The sequence below is a fragment of the Cyphomyrmex costatus genome, unplaced genomic scaffold, assembly GCF_001594065.2.
Source record: "Cyphomyrmex costatus isolate MS0001 unplaced genomic scaffold, Ccosl1.0 scaffold76, whole genome shotgun sequence".
Classification (NCBI taxonomy): domain Eukaryota; kingdom Metazoa; phylum Arthropoda; class Insecta; order Hymenoptera; family Formicidae; genus Cyphomyrmex; species Cyphomyrmex costatus.
This window is the reverse complement of record NW_017280333.1, coordinates 1,431,536-1,452,639: the sequence shown is the minus strand read 5'-3', so window position 1 is coordinate 1,452,639 and position 21,104 is coordinate 1,431,536. Positions and strand designations below refer to the sequence as shown.

The 21,104-nt window shown below is 29.6% G+C and overlaps 1 protein-coding gene across 1 annotated transcript in view; it reads right to left on the bottom strand.

Annotated features, from left to right (window-relative positions):
• Positions 1-5,610: 5,610 nt before the first annotated feature.
• Positions 5,611-21,104, bottom strand: part of stol (voltage-dependent calcium channel subunit stolid) — a 30,042-nt gene continuing 14,548 nt past the window's right edge. Inside the window, exons 10-22 of the mRNA XM_018548957.1 lie at positions 20,600-20,674; positions 18,057-18,164; positions 17,887-17,958; positions 17,633-17,774; positions 17,299-17,520; positions 16,746-16,845; positions 13,558-13,662; positions 13,266-13,378; positions 12,458-12,594; positions 12,216-12,388; positions 7,718-7,914; positions 6,933-7,236; positions 5,611-5,899 (exon numbers count right to left, since the gene is read on the bottom strand). Of these exons, the coding sequence (XP_018404459.1) occupies positions 5,611-5,899; positions 6,933-7,236; positions 7,718-7,914; positions 12,216-12,388; positions 12,458-12,594; positions 13,266-13,378; positions 13,558-13,662; positions 16,746-16,845; positions 17,299-17,520; positions 17,633-17,774; positions 17,887-17,958; positions 18,057-18,164; positions 20,600-20,674 (2,037 nt within the window). The remainder of the gene's footprint in view (positions 5,900-6,932; positions 7,237-7,717; positions 7,915-12,215; positions 12,389-12,457; positions 12,595-13,265; positions 13,379-13,557; positions 13,663-16,745; positions 16,846-17,298; positions 17,521-17,632; positions 17,775-17,886; positions 17,959-18,056; positions 18,165-20,599; positions 20,675-21,104) is intronic.

Sequence of the window (21,104 nt, the reverse complement as noted above, 5' to 3'; positions counted from 1 at the left end):
TATTTCTCAGATAGCATACATATGTCCAAAAATAAAACATAAAATATCTTAAAGACGTCACTGAAACATCTTTTAAATGTGGCATTTAAAAATATTTTTAAGACATCTTATGTTTCGATTTTGAACATGACTTGTGACTTATTCTCTTAACTCTTGAGTACGTAAGAGTACTTATAAAAAAGGTACTAATTCTTTTATTTTAATCTATGTTACAACATATTGAAAGCCCATAAATCGGAAAGGGATACTTGCACTTATATCTTTGTTAGAACAATAAGAATGTCTCATTTGACATGTACGTACGCACGTTCGGAGCACTTATGTATACATAAGATTCTCATTTATTGAGTAACAACTATGGAATTGTTCCGAGTACGTCAGTTTATGTATTTATAAGAACAATAAAATACGAATGCGAAGATCTAAAGAGACAGGAAGACATTCTTGAACATTGTCTATGAACATCGTCTATGAGAGAAATCGATAATTTCGCTGGGATGATTGAAGCTGCTTATAATCTGCATAACATTAGACTCGCGGTAATGAAACACAGTCATATCTCTGTTATGAAAGTTTAAACTCGTATGAATGTTACTCGAATATAAGGTGTGAACGTTCTTCGTATGTTACACTCCAAAACATTTTTCTTATTTAAATGTAAAATTAAGTAGCAGAGTGACGTCGACAGATAATGACATAGTATTTTATGGCCTTAGACGCCACTGGCATTTTTTTAATGTCATCCTGCTACTTAGCATTTTTGATGGTAAGTAACGGGAATATCTTTGGTAATTCTCCAAAGTAATTTTCAACAAAGAAGCGGTTCTAATAGTAAGACGTTCGCAGTATATATCGAAGATGTAATACTCCTTCATAAAAAAATATCAAAATAAAACATTATAATACACTGATATTTAATATTGCCAACTTTGTCATACTTCCAAATCATCATTATCTTTATTTAATCCTAATTGTTTGATTTAAGTTTGTATAGTCTATTAGGCATATCCTAACAATGCTAAAATAAATTCGTCATCTCGGAATGATTAGATATAAAATGATATAAAAAAATATACATAACGAACAAAATGTAGAAAAACCTTGATAAAAGACATCATTCTTTTATACGTGTATATAAATGCTTGAAATATTGGAGAAAACTTTGGATGCAGCAATTTTAAAAACTAAAGAACATTTTCGAAATAATGTACATTGAGGTTGAATCAAGTTTGGTATAATAATTCAATGATTTTTAGAAATAACATCTTAGTCAACATCAAGTAAAAGTAACATAACATTAATGTTATAATTTCGTATTTACAATATAAATATAATATGACACGGAGTAACAGTTACATTGTTAAGTGCAAAATAATAACGTTAATATTATATTAATTTTAGTTTTCGTTGACTAAGATATCTGAAACAAGAAATATGTTTATATTGTATATCGCGGATAAGTAAAAGACAGAGAAAAAAAAATATTTAAGGAAATTATATTATGAAATTTCAGTACATATATATAGAAAAAATCTATAGAGAAATGGAAATTTTTTAATCGTTAACGTATCGTTCGATAATGTATCAAAATTTTCTTCGGATAAACTTCCAAAATTATCCGATTTTCATAAATTTTGACAGAAACACTTTAAATGACATTCAAATAATTAAAATTTGAATTGGATTTTCATCGACAAAGAAGTTTAATGCCAAAAACGTTTGAATAAAGTTATAAACTTTATTCAAATATATTTGTTATTAAACTTCTTTAGAATAACTCATTACGCGTAGAAATTTGTACGCCCTTAGGCAGGAGGTGGGATGGAAGTTATGCTCCCCCAACTTCTATAATTTCATTTAAACATTTTTGGCATTAAACTTTGTCGATAAAAATCCATTTAAGGGCATTCATTTGACATTATTTAGAGTATTTCTGTCAAAATTCATGACAATCGGGCACTGAACGCTTTCGGAAGTTCACCTCTTTCTTTGGTTCACCAAATAATATAGCGTTAAATAAATTTTAAACAATTCAAATTTAGAATAACTTTGATAAAAAGCCATCTTTATTCTCATAACAAATATGTTTTGTTATAAAATTAAACTTTATTATTTTTATAGATCATTAATTTTGTGCAACTTTGAGATAGTTATTGTAACATAAAAAGTTGGCTGTATACCACTGCAACAATAAATTTGCTGAATCAAATTTTATTAAAAAAATCAAAATTTTTAATTGTTTTATATTTCTAATAGCAAATCTTTTTCTTTTCATGTAGAATTTTCAATTGATTCAATTTTGTTATTCATCAGTTCTATTATTATAAATATTATAATAATACTTCGTGGAAAAATTTTTAATAACCGCTCACAATAGGCCGATTCAAAGACCCGAAATCACAATATAAAAGAACATTTTTCGTTGATAGTTTCGTAATAAGTTTCTGGAAATCATAAAGAAAAAAAAATCCGATTTCGGCAAGAACATTAATTTCTTCCTTAATTTGTCTAAGGTTATTTAATTGTGAGATTAGATTATTCGACCAAATATTTGAATCATTCATTAATCGTCTCGTACTATAATAGCTATATGAGATAAAGAAAAATCCTATTATATCATAGCGAAACTATCGTTGTATATTCAATATGAAAGAAATTGATTTTATTGTTACTAATATAGTTTGATAGTATAATCTTAAGTATTTTTGGTAAAAGTGAAATCGATGAGGTCGTTATTAATATTCCGTTTTTTTAATAACAAAAGCATGTAAAATAGAAACTGAAATTTTGTTGCGACAGCAAAATAATTTTTTTTATTGTACTAACAAACTATTAGTACCAATAAATTTAATCCTCTCTCATTCTCTCTCATGGGCGTCGTATTACGTGGGACACTTATTGGTATAGTTCGGCATCGAGAATAAATTTCGACGTATGAATTATGACATCGCACACATAAATATTTTTTTGCCTACCAGAGATAAACTGGAATAACTGGATATTGTAACATAGATATAGGAATATATATATGTATACATATATATGTGTATGTGTGTGTATGTGTGTGCGTGCGTGTATACACACACAAGATGTTTCCAGAAAATATGATAACATAATAACTTAAAAAATTGAGAAAATTCGTATCATTGAGCAACTTTTGTTAAATAAAACGTATTTGTTCTTAGAATCGATTTCCATTAAGATTTTTGAGTAGCCGCCGTGATCATATTGGGATTTGGATATACAAAGAACACGTGTAAAATAAAATAATATCACTTTAAAACATTTGTACAAATATATAGATCAAATTTACCCTTATCATCTCCCATTCACTGACAGTCAGTAAACAGACATAAAAGATACGTAAAGTTCATCAACATTTATTCAATGTGTATGCATAGTTTATTTTCATTTGACGTGTCTTTACGACTATTTACCCATAAATACAGATATATTATAATTGCTATCTAACAAGTATGTATAATAAATATACATCATTTTACATTTGTTATGTAGCAGTTATATTCATGTTTGTTAGATACTGAATGTCAAAAGAGGATAAGAATAGCTTCGATACATTTTTACAATTGTTTCAAAGCGATCTCATTATTTTATTTTACTTACATTTTTTTATTTACAAATATGCAAGAAATGTGTCATTTTTTACTTATATATAATTTCAGGGTAAATTTTAAGAAATAATTCTTTCCGTGTAGTGTCATGATCTTACATGGCCATTACGGGAAATACTCAGAAGCCTCAATCACATTATTAAAGGTTGTACTTTACAAAATCACGCGATGACAGCACAATGTACTTGTTTACAAGTTTCTAGAATTATCTTTTGATTACGGATTCATTTATAATAAAGGTCTGTCACTGGAAAAATAATTACGGCGAATCAATGTCTAAAATACGGTTGATATAGACATTAAAAATTAGATGAATAAATATTTTGCGTTATTGAATTAGAAAAATATAAGATATTTATTTAGATGTCTATACACGAGTATATTTTTCTCATTCCACTTTAAATTAATCTTTACACAAAATTAAACGAAGTTATACTGCAAAAATATTGTATATATAACTCATTTACTTTTATCATAAAATCCTATTTTGGAGACTCACCTTCCAAGAATTATTTTATTATGGATGCATATGAGTAAGATTTTTTCACACATATTTTAAAAGAAATTTTTATCCTATATAGTTTTTTTATTTACAAAAAATAAAACTTTGCTGCATTCATATTTATTGGCGATACCGCGTTTAATAGTTGACTTTTTAATTTGTTATTTCCAAGGAATGTAAAATTATTTTTTAAAAGTAACTAGTTATCATTATTATCGTTACTGATTCTTAAAAGTAACTCATTACCGTTATCCTTATTTAAAATGAAGCGATTCATTATCTTTTTAATGCTGAAATAAGATTAATCTAAAAAAAATTTCAATATTTTTTAAATATAAAAAATTTTAAAATTTGAATAGAAATGAAATCTAAGAAAAACGCTTTTCCGGTTCGAGCTAAAATTTGGTATATAATAATATTTCAGAATGAATTTATACATATTCTGCACTATTAAATTTATAAAATCAAATTTGAGTTTTTTAAAATCATTTCTGTAAGTCGTCCCGGGTGCGCTATAAGTGAGTTGCAACGCACTTTGTGGGTTGTACACTTCACAAAGGCGCATTAGTAAGGGAGGCGTCAAAGAGAGCGACAAATTAAGTTTTCAAAATTGATTCGCTAGTAGTAATACCAATTGCCCTGGAAAAAAATAAAAATTAAAATATATGTCAAATGTAAGAAAAAAGTGACAGAGACGTAAACAAAAATTCTAAGAAGTGTATAGGTACAGCGATATGTAAAAGAATTTAAAAGATAAACAAATCTATTACACTTCGTTGTTTCAATTTGACTTGTAAGAACTTTGTTTATATTCTGTCACTCTCCTTAAAAGTGATTAAAGTTATTAATATCAACCATATTGTAGACAACTTATTTATTGTCTAATAGTCATCTTTTTGACCTGTCATTTTCCACTGGGATAACGCTTCTAGCATTTTCCATAGAACACATCAATCAATATACCATAGACGTAATGAAAGAGAGTCGACATTTTAAACACTTATTCCAAAAAAATTAAACACAATAAACGTATTTTTTTCACTTTAATTGAATTTTGTAGAAATTCAGTAGCTTTAAAAAAGCTAAAAATTGATGCTTAAGGAGATGATATAGAACATAAGTTACTTAACAAAAGTTACAGGCCACAACTTGATCTGATTGTTTAAATTTGTCATTTTTCGGAAACATTCGGTATATTGTGTGTATGTGTAAATACACACACATACACATACATATATCGTTATACACTATGCGTTATTTGTATGTATAATGTACATATAATTTATCGTCCTTGTGTCAAATAGTAGTAATCTGTGAACTTAGAGTACACTGTTTTTTTCTTCTTTATAACTGTTCCATAGAAACGACAACGCTAAATCCATTTTAAAAATGTAATTTGTAAATATGTGTTATGTATAGGTATGTGTTTGTCCGCACGCACGTTCGTATACGCGCGATTAATTAATCCCGACAAAGTCACGCAAGTCGCACTGTAATAACAAATAAGAGTAACATAAAATTCAACGAGTAGTTAAAAAGACAGTTTGCGCTACCGCAAAATTTGATCTCCATCTCTTCGGGATGATAGTTTATACATTTTGGTGGTCTTCGTCGATACAGACGTTCTCTCCTTGCCGTACATGCCCCGGGTTCGGTTAATGCCTCAATGGGATCAATGCTCAGCTGTTTACTGCCACATGGGCACAACGTGTCGACCACCAGCAATATCAGATTGGTGTGACGGATCTTTTGGACGCTAAACGGTCTGCGCCGTGAAGAAAAATAAAAAGAAGAAAAAAATGTATTCATTATAGATTATATCTATATGTTCTTTGCCTCACTTTCGGGACATATTGTTAGATGGAAATTATTAGTTCGACGTTGAAAGAAATAGCTTTTAATTCTCATTTATTTAATAATAATTTCAATTTCTGAACATCGGATATCGTATATCCGGAAAGAGTGTGACACTAAATATTCAATATCCAGTCAAATATCCGGTAGAGCAACTATCCGGTTAAATATAGGATATTTTTCAAATATATATATCCGTTATAATTTTTTCATTCTACTTAAAAAAAAAAGGGAAAGGGAAAAATTGCGATAATAGTTTCTTTATTTTCATAACGTGAAAAGAACAAGAGGAAAGATGAATTGCAAGAAGTTCAATTAAAAAAAAAAATAGAATTTTGCATCAATGATGCGAATTTTTAATATAAAATTTCAGCTGGATATTAATAACATCCGAGTTTCTGTAGTAAAAAACCTGGTTAAAGCCAAATACCGAATACTTCCCGAATATCCGGCACATCATTACTATATTTTATTTTTTAAATATTTAGACATCCTCCATATTCCGTTAATCTTAATTGTATAAGTTATAGAATTTTGCGCTACTGAAGGCCTTTCGAAACATTTCATGAAAAGAAATATTTATAATTTTTTTAATGAATTATAAGCTGTAGATACACTTTAATCTGCTGACCTTTCGAGCTAGACCAGTCTGCCGATATTTTGATAACATTTTGCTCATGGAATCGTTTAAAAAATAAAAGAGGATGGTCTAAATGTATCTATCACTCATTTTCATGTGTCAATTCATTCATCCTTATATCATGAATTCATTTACAATTCATCAAATATTTTCGGAAATATTAGAATATACACACGTATAATCTAATTTAATTTAATTTATATTAAGAAAATTTCTTTGTTTCGTTTAGCTTTATCCAATTATGCGAATTTAATTTTTCAATTCCCTTATTTTACGCGATTTAATAAAAATTGCTATAAATCACCTTTCGCATCCGGTTATATGGCAATTGGTGAGCTTTCCTTTCAGAGGATTGCTTTGGCCGCTGGTGTTGAGGCGCTCAGGTTGCAGAATATACAAATCCGTTTTCTTTTCGCAAGCACGTAATTTTCTTGGATAATGAGAGGAAGTCGCCCGTGTAGTTGGTGGCGAGACCGGTATTGCTGGTGCGATTACTGGAAATCTCACATATACATTGTTTTCATCCGATATTATCTCATCTGTCGAGTCGGCAGGTGTTAGCGATTCGAATTCGTGTGTCTCCTCATCATCGGTAAATACCAAGTCGTCTGAAAAAGATCAATTTCTTGATCAATTTCTCAGTTACTCGTTACCGAGTAAAAAAAGTAACGAATTACCGTTATTATGGTATTGTATATATTTTAATGGTACTGTATATATTTCTGTATATATTTTAATGATACTATATATATTTCTCAGCTGTTCTCAAAGATCACTTCAGGATCGCTACAGCAGTTGACAGCTAAAATATTTCAGGAATTTTTTTAAACTTTGTAGAAAACTAGAAGATTATATAGGACTGTATAGGATCTATCCGAATCACAATATAAGTTAGAAATTAAAGGAAAATTAAGAAATACACATAATCTCTTTATTATAATACAGCTATATATTTTTACTTAATCTATATAGCTGTATTATAATACAGCTATATTTTTAATTAACTACTGAAATTTGATAATGCTATATTTTAGACTTTGCATGGACTTATCAAACTACCCTCGTATAAATATATTTTTTTAATATTACCATTCATTACGTCGTTAGCAAATGCCAATGTCGTCTGCCATAAGTCTTGAATATTGAAACTCAAAGTCAAAGTCCAAAGGAAGTTGCCAAATGCCATCGCTGTCATTATGATAGAATCAGACAAACTTCGCGGCGCTGATGATTGATGAGATTCTTGAGGACTGCAAGTTCCTTGATAATCAATGACGGTCACTTTTCTGCGAACATCGTAAAAATATCTTAATGTGAAAAATCTTTCAGCTCAATTTCAAAATATTGCAGCAATGTTAAATTGTCCAATTTATAATCCCAGCTAACGTTAATCATTCATGAAAAGTTTGATTTGTATTTTCTAATATATCGTAAGATTCCGGTATAACATAAGATTGTCATAGAATGTTCAAATATTAATAAAATGTTCAGAATATTTATTTGTACATTTTTTGTATATATCACAAAAATCCGTCACCCGCGAGCAGTATGCATCTTCACCAAAGAGCCGCGGTAAAGATGTATTAACCCATATATAAGAATCATATGCATGGAAAAGAATATAAAAAGATCGATGTTCAGATAATGATTTGACTGACTTTTTAATAGAGCTTTTCACGGATACAAATGGAAATTCATAAAATCTGAAAATGCTTTATAAACTTCACAGAATTCTATAACATAAATTACAAATCGTACATTAATATAGTTTATAGCTTCCAAAATAGTGGTTTATCTTTAATTTATAGCAATTTGTAGTGAGCGTATTTGAACAATGGAAAAGAGCAATGTCGATTTGTAATTTGCTTTTTATTTTTGGATGGAGAAACGTGCGAAGAAATAAAAACGAAGTTGGTTGCCATCTATGGGAAGTCTTTATCATCTGTGACAATCGTTAAATATTGGTTCAACGAATTCAAATGTGATCGTTCAACTGTTTTTGATAAGGAACGCCCAAGTCGCCCGGCAGATAGTTACTGAGGAAATCGTTGAAAAGGTCCACGACATTACCATTCTCGCTGATCGCCGAACAAAAGTACGTAGAGTAGCAGGTCGGAATTCGAGGGGTTGGCAAATCTGGTCCTTGCCAAGAGCGCATATCCAATGGAAATGCCAAAATCACGATTGCAAAACGTCGGGCTTTCGTGCATGTTGTTGCGTCTGCCATCTAGCAACTACAGTGCTAGGCAGATTATTGGATTTTTACTAGCTTGCGGTATTTTGATATTTATCCAAACTTCAAAACTCTGCATTACGAATTTATTTAACCTTACCAGTGACCGTGGTATCTTGCGAACGCAGATTTAGCAAGCTTAAGTTGATAAAAAAATTTCCGTTCAATACCAAATATGCCATTGGGTAATCAGTGATTATCCACTGATTCAGATTTAGAGAGCAAACTTCAATCTTTCAATCTTCAATGCGTAGTCTGATAGGAGAATTAAAGCGTATTATACAATCATTGAGTAAGATAGTCAGTTTGCAAACTAATCGGATCTTGAGAAGAAATAATAAAATTGAATGTTCCATTTCGCGGACGGTGTGCATAAAATTTGGCCAAATTCTTCCAAGGTATGTTTTGCTATATTGTGATAGACATGAGATCGAACGTTTTGTAGCCAAGACTCGGGTATGTTATTCTTGCTACAGTGTATATAGTTTTTTAAATTTAAATCAGAAAGGATCATATCGGTAAAACACATATGTGAAAGCAGTGCGAGATGCATGCTCAAAAAATGTGCAAAATGAGGGTAACGAAATTTGCTTTTTGAAAGAATGTTCTCCGAGGTGTATACATTGTCCGAGCGATTTACTTACCGCAGGAGAATCCGGAAATGATAAAACAGAAAATGGTTTTAGCTTTGGCAGCGATGGAGAACATTCCCTTGGTGGAAGCCAAAAGAAGAATTACGTCAAGTTCAACGAATGATGAATTCAGCTCAGATCTTAGGATGAATTTCGCTAATTTTCCGCATTTAAGGAATGGGAACCTGAAAAATACTCAAATTCATTCTCTCACGCAGGCCGATAAATAATTCTCAGCGTTTAATAAAATGATGCAAATACTGATACATACGTTGATGTGGTTGCGAGTAATAATGAGCAAATGTCTTACAAAAATGATAACAGCAGTTAGAATAGTTTCTCCTATTATAAGGCTTGAACTTTGAAATTAAAAAAGATATCTATCCAGTAAGAAGAAATGAACTACAGTTAGTAACACTTAATGATAAGACAGGTTGATTCATAGATGAATGAAGTAATTTTCGCAAAGAAAGTCGGTGCAGAAGGGACATCATCTACCCTATCTTCTCATTTTTTTCTATTCTCAATGAACAATAGCTCATTAAGCTTAAATTTTATCAGTACGATTAAACTATCATTTCTCTTTTTAAGGTGGTTCTTTAGTAAAGTGCCAAAAATTTGGAGTGTCTCACCAAAGCCTACTCAAAATTACAAATATCTGTATAATTGATAATAATAAATATTAAATATAACAATAATAAATATACCGATCTCTGAGAAAGATTTTCTAATAATTATCGAAGAACTGAAAATCTTGCATCAAGGGCGAAAATTCCACCAACTCGAGTCCTAGATTCTCCAATTTGACACAACCTGCGAAGGAATCATTTTCTAAAGGACCCTTATATAAAAGATCCTTATATAAATGCGATACCGCAAGACCTCAACACTTAGGTACGAACCAGAGTTATAGACAGACGCGATTCAAATTCGATGAAAAGAGTCACTTAGAATTAATAAGCGAGTTCGTAAATCGAGAACCAGATTTACCAAGGACAAAGTCATCCACCGAACTGCCCAAAAAAGATCCAACCATCAAAATAGTAAGTCCCTTTTAAATATTTGTCGCAAAATTTGATTTTACTCGACCGCTAATCGTAGTGCCACGCTCAAGACGTAATCGACCCTGATGCTACCAAGATTGGCTCCGAAGTCGGGCATATCTACAAGCGCGTAGACTCTTGGTCGAAGCGTATCAGGAGTATCTTTAGCTAGTACGGGCAATTCTCGGAATCGAGGCCCAACCGAGGACCTTCGCCAGTAGCTCCGGCTTCACCGACCCTTCCAGTTCGACCAGCTTGTTTAGTAGTCCTGCGGCTGCCTTCGCAATTTCGTTCCGCAATCTCTCTTTTTTCGGGGGAGGAAGTGTGCGAAGCAAGTGGGTGATCGGAGCTCGGACTCAGCAGAGGCATAGACAGAGTATAATATCTATGTCAATTTTTGATTTGGCCATATCACCGGCAATAGGTCGATAGGTGCTATTTTATTTTAAAACAAGAAGAATAAGCTACAAATCAGTAATAATTGCATAACACTAAGCTTTACATAAAGCAAAACTGAAAATTTGACATTACTTCGTAATTAAAAAATTATTTTTATAAAATTTTGTCCAAATTAAATCTATCATATTTTATCTTATTCGATTGAAGCATTATTATCAAGTTATTCCACAAATTAAGTTTCATAAAAATTGATCAAATAATTTACAAAATAAAAAAGAAGTGACCCCAAATGGGATCGATCCATAAAGGATTAATTTATGTACTTCGCGCGCGCGAAGTTTGCAAAAATTTCAAGATTTGATATTTAGCTCCGTATTTATATGCAAAAATAATCAGTCAGAGATCAATATCTGAAGTATCGATTAAAGAAATAGAACCTTTAAAATGATTTTTTAAATCATCTCATTAATTATTATGATAATTTTTGACGAGTTACACTCTCCTGAAGATTGCTTGAAGATTGTTTATTTTTAGAGCAAAAAAAAATATCGAAAAAAATTGATAATTTTTAATTTTGGCAACGTATTTTTTTCTTACTTTTTTCTATACCGAGGTAAATATAATATTATATAAATAAATATATAACAGGGTGTCCCAAAATTCGCGATTCAAAATACTATAGCAAAAAAGTTTTCAAAAAATTAAGTACCTGTGCTATTAGCGCTTACTAATATTACCGCATGCGCAACTCATAGACAGATGAACATCTAAATATAATCTATAATTGACCATATTTTTAGACACTTCTTTTTTCGATAATGTAATATCTTAGTTCGAACCGGGGTTATCTCTCGTATGTATGCTTATCTGCGTACGTAGTACGTACGTAGATTGTACACGAACATGCGGAACCTACAATTTTACGCTAGTTCCAAATGGCAGTTTTGAGGTTTTCTTGGCAATAGATCAATTTGGCGGTCTGATCAACTACTCTTAGTAGTTTATCAAACCGCTAAAGACGAGCTACGAGCGCATGAAAAATTTTTTGGATCTGCCGAGGATCGAACTCGAGTACCCAGTATGGTAAACTCGCACGGTGTCCACCATGTTACACTCATTTTTAAACATTATCATAAAAATTATAACTTAAAATAAAAATTTACAAATAATTTTTTTACACTTAATTTTTCGAGAACTTTCTTGCTATATCTACAATAGCAAATTTTGAGTCACACTTTATATGTGGATCATAATGTTTATAATTATTATAATTATTTTACCTATATATCCTATCTTGCACCAAGGAATCCATTATAGTTCCATCTATCTCACCAAAGAATTTTCCAGTATGCTCATGACGTTCACTTATAATAATAAATCCATTATTGTCTAGAATGTAACAGTCGAGCTCCTCCGAAGCGCAATTCTTTTTACATCCTGTCATACCGGTACACTAAAATAATAAATTTACTCATATTTCACGTAATAATTATGCATAAAGAAAAAAAATACATTTACTTACTGTCGAAGTGATGTTTACAAAATGGGTTGCTAAAGATGAGTGTTGGAATTGTAAACCTACTACCACTGCTGGAGCTTTGTGACCTTTTCCGATGAATACAGCATGAGTGGCGGTAACGAGTGGATCGGTCGTATCTGCTAATAATTAAAAAATCATAGAAATAATTGATTATTACTCGAAGATATATTTCTTATATCTTCATATGTATAATTATCGGGACGATAAAGTGATATCGAATACGCGGTTGATATGCATTTAAGAAAATTCGAGTACGGAAAACAAAATTTGTATGTATTTACACATACAAATATTACAAACATATGAACACATCATGGAAGACGCCATGTTCTTGCGAATACTCGGAATTTGCATATTTCTTACTTGAGGATTTCTAGTCTCATCATAAATGCGAAGTAATTAAAAAAATGGCAAGGGCGTTGGAAAAAGTGTATCTTCCTAAAAAGGGATTACGTTGAAAAATAAAAAAAATTTTTGTAAAAAACTTGCGTCTTCATTATTAATGCGGATACCTTATTGGTTTGTCCTCATACATGGAATTTTATTGTTGGCTTAACAAGAAATGTCATTTCTGGATTATGACGTCACGATCTAATATGATTGTAACGACTAATTAGAAGATTTAAAAATAATTTCAATATTTTGATTCAGTAAGATAATAAAAAGGAAAACATAAGGACAGGTTTTACCTCATAATTTGACCTTATAATTTTACAAGTGTGTATTTATATTTATCTTATATTTAAAAAATATTATATAAATGCGTGTTAATATTAATACGCATATTTACCTGCATCAAATGGTACGCTGAAAACAAAGCTTTCTGGTTCTATGGAATGCTGATCTACTGCACGTTTGTACCACGATGAATCCATGGCTCTTGCATGTTTTTCAGCAAACCGCCTGTGTGCAAATCGTTAGAATGCCAGCTGTGTTTAATTAATTTTGCAAGATTGGATAATAAATTATATTAAATATCCGTTGTTTTTCCAAAATTTTTGATTCAACATTAAATAACTATTTTATGTATACATAATTCTTAGCAATATTTATCCGAGTCTTATTGTTAAAAATAAGCTCACGGTTCTTCGGTGTTTCCGTCACTCTGTTGATGCTCGTGCCATCGTAGGAGTCCACTTCTGGTCGCGATGAAACTCCTAGTGACGCCGAATCTACCCTTGCCCTGACTGTAATTGCAAAACAAGCCATGTAAACCGTATTCTCAGTGGAATAACAAACACGCCATTGGTACGAAATTATTTGCATATTCAGTAGCTGAATTGCAAATCAAACTAATTGCTTTAATCGTGGCACATGGAGCGATTTCCGATCGATAGTTTTGAGAGCTTGCAACATCTCTTTCATCGATTATAATACGAGGAAACAAGTGCGAGTTGAAATAAAACCGCGAAAACGCAGATTTGACTTAACAGGACATTCGAGGGTCTTACGTAAACATATACTTATCAATTTTAGTGTTTTGTAGGTTTAACAATCTGAATTGAAGACAACGATATACAGTGGCGTGCAAAAGTTTCCGGCCAGTGACATTTTATTCTCTAATTTATATAAAAAAACCTGATAAAAGTTTAATCGTCATTAAGTGTTAATACAAGTAGGTTAATTAATACATGTAGGTATATATTATATATTATATATATATATTATATATTATAATACATGTAGGTATCGAAATCTTGTACACTTAATAACGATTCAAATTTTATCAAACTTTTTTATAAATTGGATTACAAACTGTCACTAGCCGGAAACTTTTGCACACCACTATACATATTTTTTTTTTAATTTGCATTCAATAATCACAATGTTAATTGCATTGTGCAGAGTATCTGATACTCGACAGTAGAATCAAAAAAGAAAGTAATTCCTTAATGAACATTCGAAATACATACATATAAATAAATCTTTACGTTGATTATATTTTTATATGTTATTTTTACAGTGTTTCTTTTATATTATAAGATTATTTTTTATTTCGGTGGCAACATCGCAATTTTATTTTATCTTTCGAATTTCGAGCTTAATTCGTTCCCGATAACCAAAATAGTTAACTGGACAAAATTGCTCTATTTTGCTTGTTCTTGTCTTACTTTTACTCTCGATTAGTGACGGATTAATAAAAAATAATACATATTTTTAATAATTTTAATAATATAAATCGATTTTTTGCGATAATAAAGTAATTTGTAACTTTAAAGATTTGATTACAGACTGTGTCTCAATTTGATTGAGAAACCATCATTTATTTTGTTTGTTTTTGCTTAGACTGACTATATAAAAAAGAGATAAAGTATTATTAATATTCTAAGCAATATAATAGAGCAAACCTTAAGAACATATAACATGACAAGAACGTATTACCTACAAGATAAAAGTGAAGATTTGTTCTACAATGCAAAATCTTTCCGAAAATAAGATGAGTATAGAATCAACGGCTGCCGATCGAACATTCACTTTACCTCGTATATTGATTTTGAAGATTACGAAATTTTCCAATTATTTATTGATGTTAAAATTTAGATATTTACAAATAATCTTATTTAATTTTATTAAGGTTATAGACGTGTAGCGAATCAAAAAATACAGTAGGTTTTTTAATATTATATAAAACTTTTTGTTAAAAAAAATGAACAATTAGTGTTTTTGTTAAAAAAAATACATCTTTAATAATAAAATTAAGATGCAAAAAAAACTACTTAACAAAAATTATACTAAAATAATAAACAATTGATAACAGCATTTAATTGTTGCAGTTCACGTGCATCCACATGATATCAAGATTTTAACTTCAATAAATTATATAACAGAAGGACATTATTTTAGTTTACACTTGCCATTTTAGTTTTGCGAGGGGAATTTAAAAAAAAATTTACTTTTCATGAAACTACACATATATACACATAGAAATTTCGTCTTCGTTAAACATTTTTTTTTTAATCAACATCCTATTTATAGCATCGTTTGGCATATATTTCGATTTAACATTTAAAGTGCTACCAAAATGAATAAAAAACATTTTTAGGATCATTTTTTGTATTTTTTATAATAAATGATTAATAATCTATACTAGCTCTATATTCTCGTGACTTTAAATTAGTGTAAAATTAAAAGATTTGATTTCATTGAATTTTTTAGAGTCCTATAATTTCTAAATATATCCTTCTTTAATAACTCTATATTTTAATTTATATATTTAACATTTTTAAGATATCTCATTCTACAAAAAAATGTCTCCTTAACATTCTTTTTCTTAAGATTTATATGTATATCAATTTCTATCCCTCTACATAAGGAATCACTATCTTTCTAATTATACTATCGGTTTGGTCTATATAAGAATGTATATATACATATATATATAGTGTGTATATATATATGCATATACATATATACCTATATGTATACGTGTATAAAAAGATTATTGTTGAAACATACGCGTACAGTTTAATACACTTTTACGTATATACATATATATATTTAATCATTTTATAAACATCATAATCACAAATTAAATATATTTGGTTACAGTTTTTACATTTTTATCAATTCAGATAAAATAATATAAACATATTTTAAATAGCATATTTTAAATACAATTATCACAAAGTGAATATTACCGTGCATTATCGACAAACATGTTCAAAGTGTTAAACAGATAATTGTGCATAATGGATTACCTGTGCAGTAGAGCCATCAGTATGGCAATAGGGCTAGCGGTGGAGACACACAATAATAAAATGTAATAAAAATATGTAATAAAAGATAATATTGTGAAATGAAATGTTGGACGATTGCTCATAGTGCACTTGGCATATTATAAAGTAATGATAACATTTGTCGCACTGCGATTTCATTTTTGTATGGTATATGTCTATATTAAATAAAATCTCTCTCGCCTTTAATATCTTACATATACATTGCACGTGTATATTATAGTTTCTCTTTATCATATGCATATACAGATTCGATCGAGATCCAAACAACTTGGTGACTATAAAAAAATACTGCATTTAAAAAATTTATTTACTACATTTCACGTAAATAATTGTGCAAACTAAGACGCATTATGGATTATAATTAAGGCAAAATGGCAATTGAATAATTTGCAAAAGTGACCGGTGTTACATGGTGCATAAATAGTAAACCACGTGCTTGTGCATTGCTGTGCTCGATCGCAATTTGCAATTGGTGTGTATATAGGTGAGAATGAAAGACAGACGTGCATTTTGCTTACTGACAAGGAACTTACTTTTCGTTCTCCTCCTTATGCATTCTTTGTGCTTCTCTCTTATCGAATCCATCCGTCACTAGAGCATCTAAGACCAGTGATTGCACTAATTTCTTATCACCTGGAACGTGACATATAACTTTCATAGCAGAGCCTTTTTGATTAGTGTATAAAAATATTAGTGTATTAATGTATAATTTGTGTATAAAAGTTTGTGATTGCTGCAGCAATAAAGGAAATATATTAAATTTTGTATTAAATTTTTAAAAACAATATTGACATTTCACGCTTTATTACTCAAGATTATCAAGAAAATATGTAATTCTTGTTAATAAACAAAAAACAGTTAACAATTAATAAATTTTTAAAACTTAAGCGCTAAAATGTATTTTTTGTAATATATTCTCTTAATAAAATATATAATAATTATTTAAATATGATAAATAGATCTGAGATCATAGTGTCCAATCCACGCCTATAATTTCCTTATTTTATTCTTTTTGCTCGTCTTACATATTATTTTCTATATTTTGTCTTTGACTTATTAGCTATTAAATGAATACAATGTACTTACAATAATAAGAATCTTTATCCGGTTTGCTCGCTTGCTTGTGATGCGAGCTAGGACTCCTTGGTCTCAAGGACATCCATTTCCATCCCGGTCTGCGCGTCCGTGCTAGGAAATGCAGGACGCGTTCTTCCGGGGAAGAAAAGAATTTATCGGAAGCCGAATTGTATTCACAGTAAACCCAATCAGGATGCACCTTCCAGTTGCTTCCTTTAAAATACTCCGTGACTGTAACGTAACGTTTAAAGTCGTATTAAGATCCAAGAATTGTGTAATCAAAAACTGCATCGTTTTTGGAGGTTTTTTAAAATAATGCACAATTATATAATGAAAAATTTACCATTTACGATAGCAAGCTTAATTTCTTGCTCGGCTCGTAATTCGAACATGCCATAACCTTCGGGTAGAGCCAAGCCTAAGGAAAACGGTGTACCCTCGATCGGTTTGTAAAAATAATTATGTCGTCTAATTGTAACTCTTTTCTGCAAATCAATAAAACATTATGCAATACAACAATAATTATATTATTTCTATGATATATACAATACACTAAATTATTATCACACTTATAATTGATCTTTTGTAATTTTTTACCATATCGTCATAATGTATTTTGATTGTGAAGTCTGTCTCGCCTTCCTTTTGATCGATCATATCGCGTCTCAGCTAAAAAGAATAATATTATCAACATTTGCTATTGTTAACATTTTTAAAAAATAATAAAATTTTAAAAAATAATAAAATGATGAAAATATTATACTTACATCAAGCAGCAGCGAATTGTTTGGAGAGGCTGAAGGGCCATCATATTCTGCGAGTTCAACTTCCGATAGATCTACACTTATATACGAAGGTTTTAATGTTTCATCGTACTGAAAAAAGACGTACAGTCTTTTAAATTTCTTTCTTTGAGGTAGATAATGTTTTACCATACTGAATACAAGAGAAGTAACGAACATAAATAAAAAATGTCAACAAATAAGAAATACAAATATATAATACAATACGAAAAACGGAATGTAACCGGGAATAAAAATTCAATACTTTAAGGAGAGAACCCTGTTTGCCTATAAATTGATTGCCTATAACACTGTTTAACATCTCATTTGTCTACAGATCGATTATCTATACATGTATTCTTGCTTATATGCACTTTTACGCACAAATAAAAAATTCAGGAACGGAATTATGTTTGCTCACATGTATTATTGCATATATGTATTATTATAAAATACAAATTACATACAAAGTATAAAGAAATTCGGTCTAAATTGAGCAATAATAACAAATTACATACTTTCGTATAGCCGTAGTTTTATATTTGTGCGTAAAAGTGCTTGTAGGCAATCGATTTGTAGACAAATGTAGATAAACGATGCTGTAGACAATCAATTTGTAGATAAAAGAAACCCCCTCTATTTTAAGGAGGATGGAAAGGTTTGGTGTGAGGTGAGATTTAATCTTAACTAAATATAGAATCACATATAAATATAAAATTACATGAGATGGATGAAATTATTAATATATTTCTAATATCATGTAATTGTTCAAATTACATGAAATCACGTACTGATTCGAAACAATTCGTTATGTGATTTACTTGTCTTAATTACATGATTTTGTTATGAAATTTTGTAATATGATTTTTTTTTGTAGGGGTTACTCTTTGTACATTTAATAATAAAGTACATACGCATGTATAATAATTCTTACTTACTTCTGTGTTTCCAGGCTGCGTGAAACATTCATGTAATATTACGATATTATTCTCGTTGTCCTCTACAACAAAAAAATAAAAATAAAAAAGTAAAAATAAAAAATAGAAAAAAAGAAAAAGAAATAAACTACATAGAATGGTTAAAAAATATATATATAGATGTGTGTGAAAAAAGTATAAATGTCAGAAAAACTTATACAGTATGGATTATACTTCGACTTTGGCATGTGTGAAAGGCTCATTTATGAATGACATGCGGTTTAAATTAGGCAGTGCTTTCTAATAGAGTCTAAGATTTTTTCTTATGTATTTATTGTCTTCTGTATCTTAATTTATTCTATATATGAAAACTAATAAATGTTAATAACCGTGCAGTAAAAACATTAATACATTGTGGTAGTCGGAGCACAATTAATATACTGTTTTCACAATTTCACATTTGATTAAAAGCCGACAGAGGATGAGCTTCTTCTTACTTTACGGTTGAGAATTGTCATTTTGTCTTTTCAATGGTTATTGTAACTATATTTCTGCCTCTGGTTAGAACGAAGAGACAAAATGACAATTTTCAACCGTAAAAAGTATAGAAAAGCTCATCCTTTATCGACTTTAAAAATTAAATATATTTAACATTGCTGAAGATGATTTGAAAGGAACCAAACGTTCAAACATCAATCAATTTGTATTTAACCAAATATAAAACCGTCAACAATATATTTTATTAATTATGCTCAAACTACCCTGATGTATTAATATTCTCACTTCAGTTATTAGTTTTTTCGTTTGAATCTTGAGAGCCCTAGTAAACTTAATATAATTATTTATTTTACATATATACTGATCGTATTAATTATAAATATTTATATATTTCTATATTCTTAAGTAAATGCATGATCGCGGCAGAAAATCCGTTTCTACTCCTGCATCTCCTCTCTGCAAAAATTAGAACCAGTATAACTAATTTTAATTTAAAATCAAACATAAATTTGGGTTAGGTTAAAATTTTTAGCAGAATTTCTTCTTTTCTTTTACTTACCTAAAGAATTTGTTAATATAATGCACAAATGTAGGTTCCATGCAAAAACAGAAATAATTTTTTAATAAAAAAATTAATACATTTTTGCATGATAATTTTGATGATGTGAGAATCCTCATGGTGGCACCTTTACTACTTGTTATATCATCATGTCTGATTGTGAGTGAAAGTCAAGTTCTGTGATTCGTAAACTTTAATCATTACTAATTTCAGAAGTATTATTGTATAACCTTGATATTTTCGTATTAGAATTTTTGACTTAAATTTATCTCAAGAATACATTTTTACAGTAGTTGTATAAGGACATTTTGATATCTTAAACTTAAAATATTTTAGAAAATATGATAAGAAAGTGCTGTCTAATTTAAAATGCATGTTACAAAGAATAGAATCTAACAAATTCGATATATACATATATATGTGTGTGTCAAAGTCAAAAAGTAACTCATGCTGTAAGTTCTTTTAGATATTTACCAAAAAAATGTACTAACTTTAAAATTACTATGAAATTATTTGAGCACGTTGTTATTTGTCACAATAACATTAATACTCACGAGAAGTCGCAGATCAGGATGATACAAAATTCTGCCATTATTGTCAACAATAAATGAATATCCATTAACTCCTAACTGTAATGTGAAAACGTAATATATATTATGACATTTAGTCAATGAGCAAAATATGTAAGCATGGTTGCACCAATTTGGTGGCTAATTATGATTGAATGTTTCTTTCTTCAATACGTTGGTTTGTATTTTTTTCTAATATAAACTATAAAATATAACAAACAAAAAATAAAACATCTTTTATTCTAACTCTCACTTTTTCATTTTCATCTATTATTTAAGTCTCTACCCGTGTTCATTTACATTGACCATGTTCAGAGTCAAAATAGAGTCGACATAAAATATATTTATTAAAACACTTATAACAATACTTATATGTATATACATTTTTCATAGCATTTATTCTTGCATATTACATTAATTAATATATTCACTAAAATTTGCCATATCACAGATAAAAAGTCGCAAAACTTGATCTTTTTGTTGACAATAC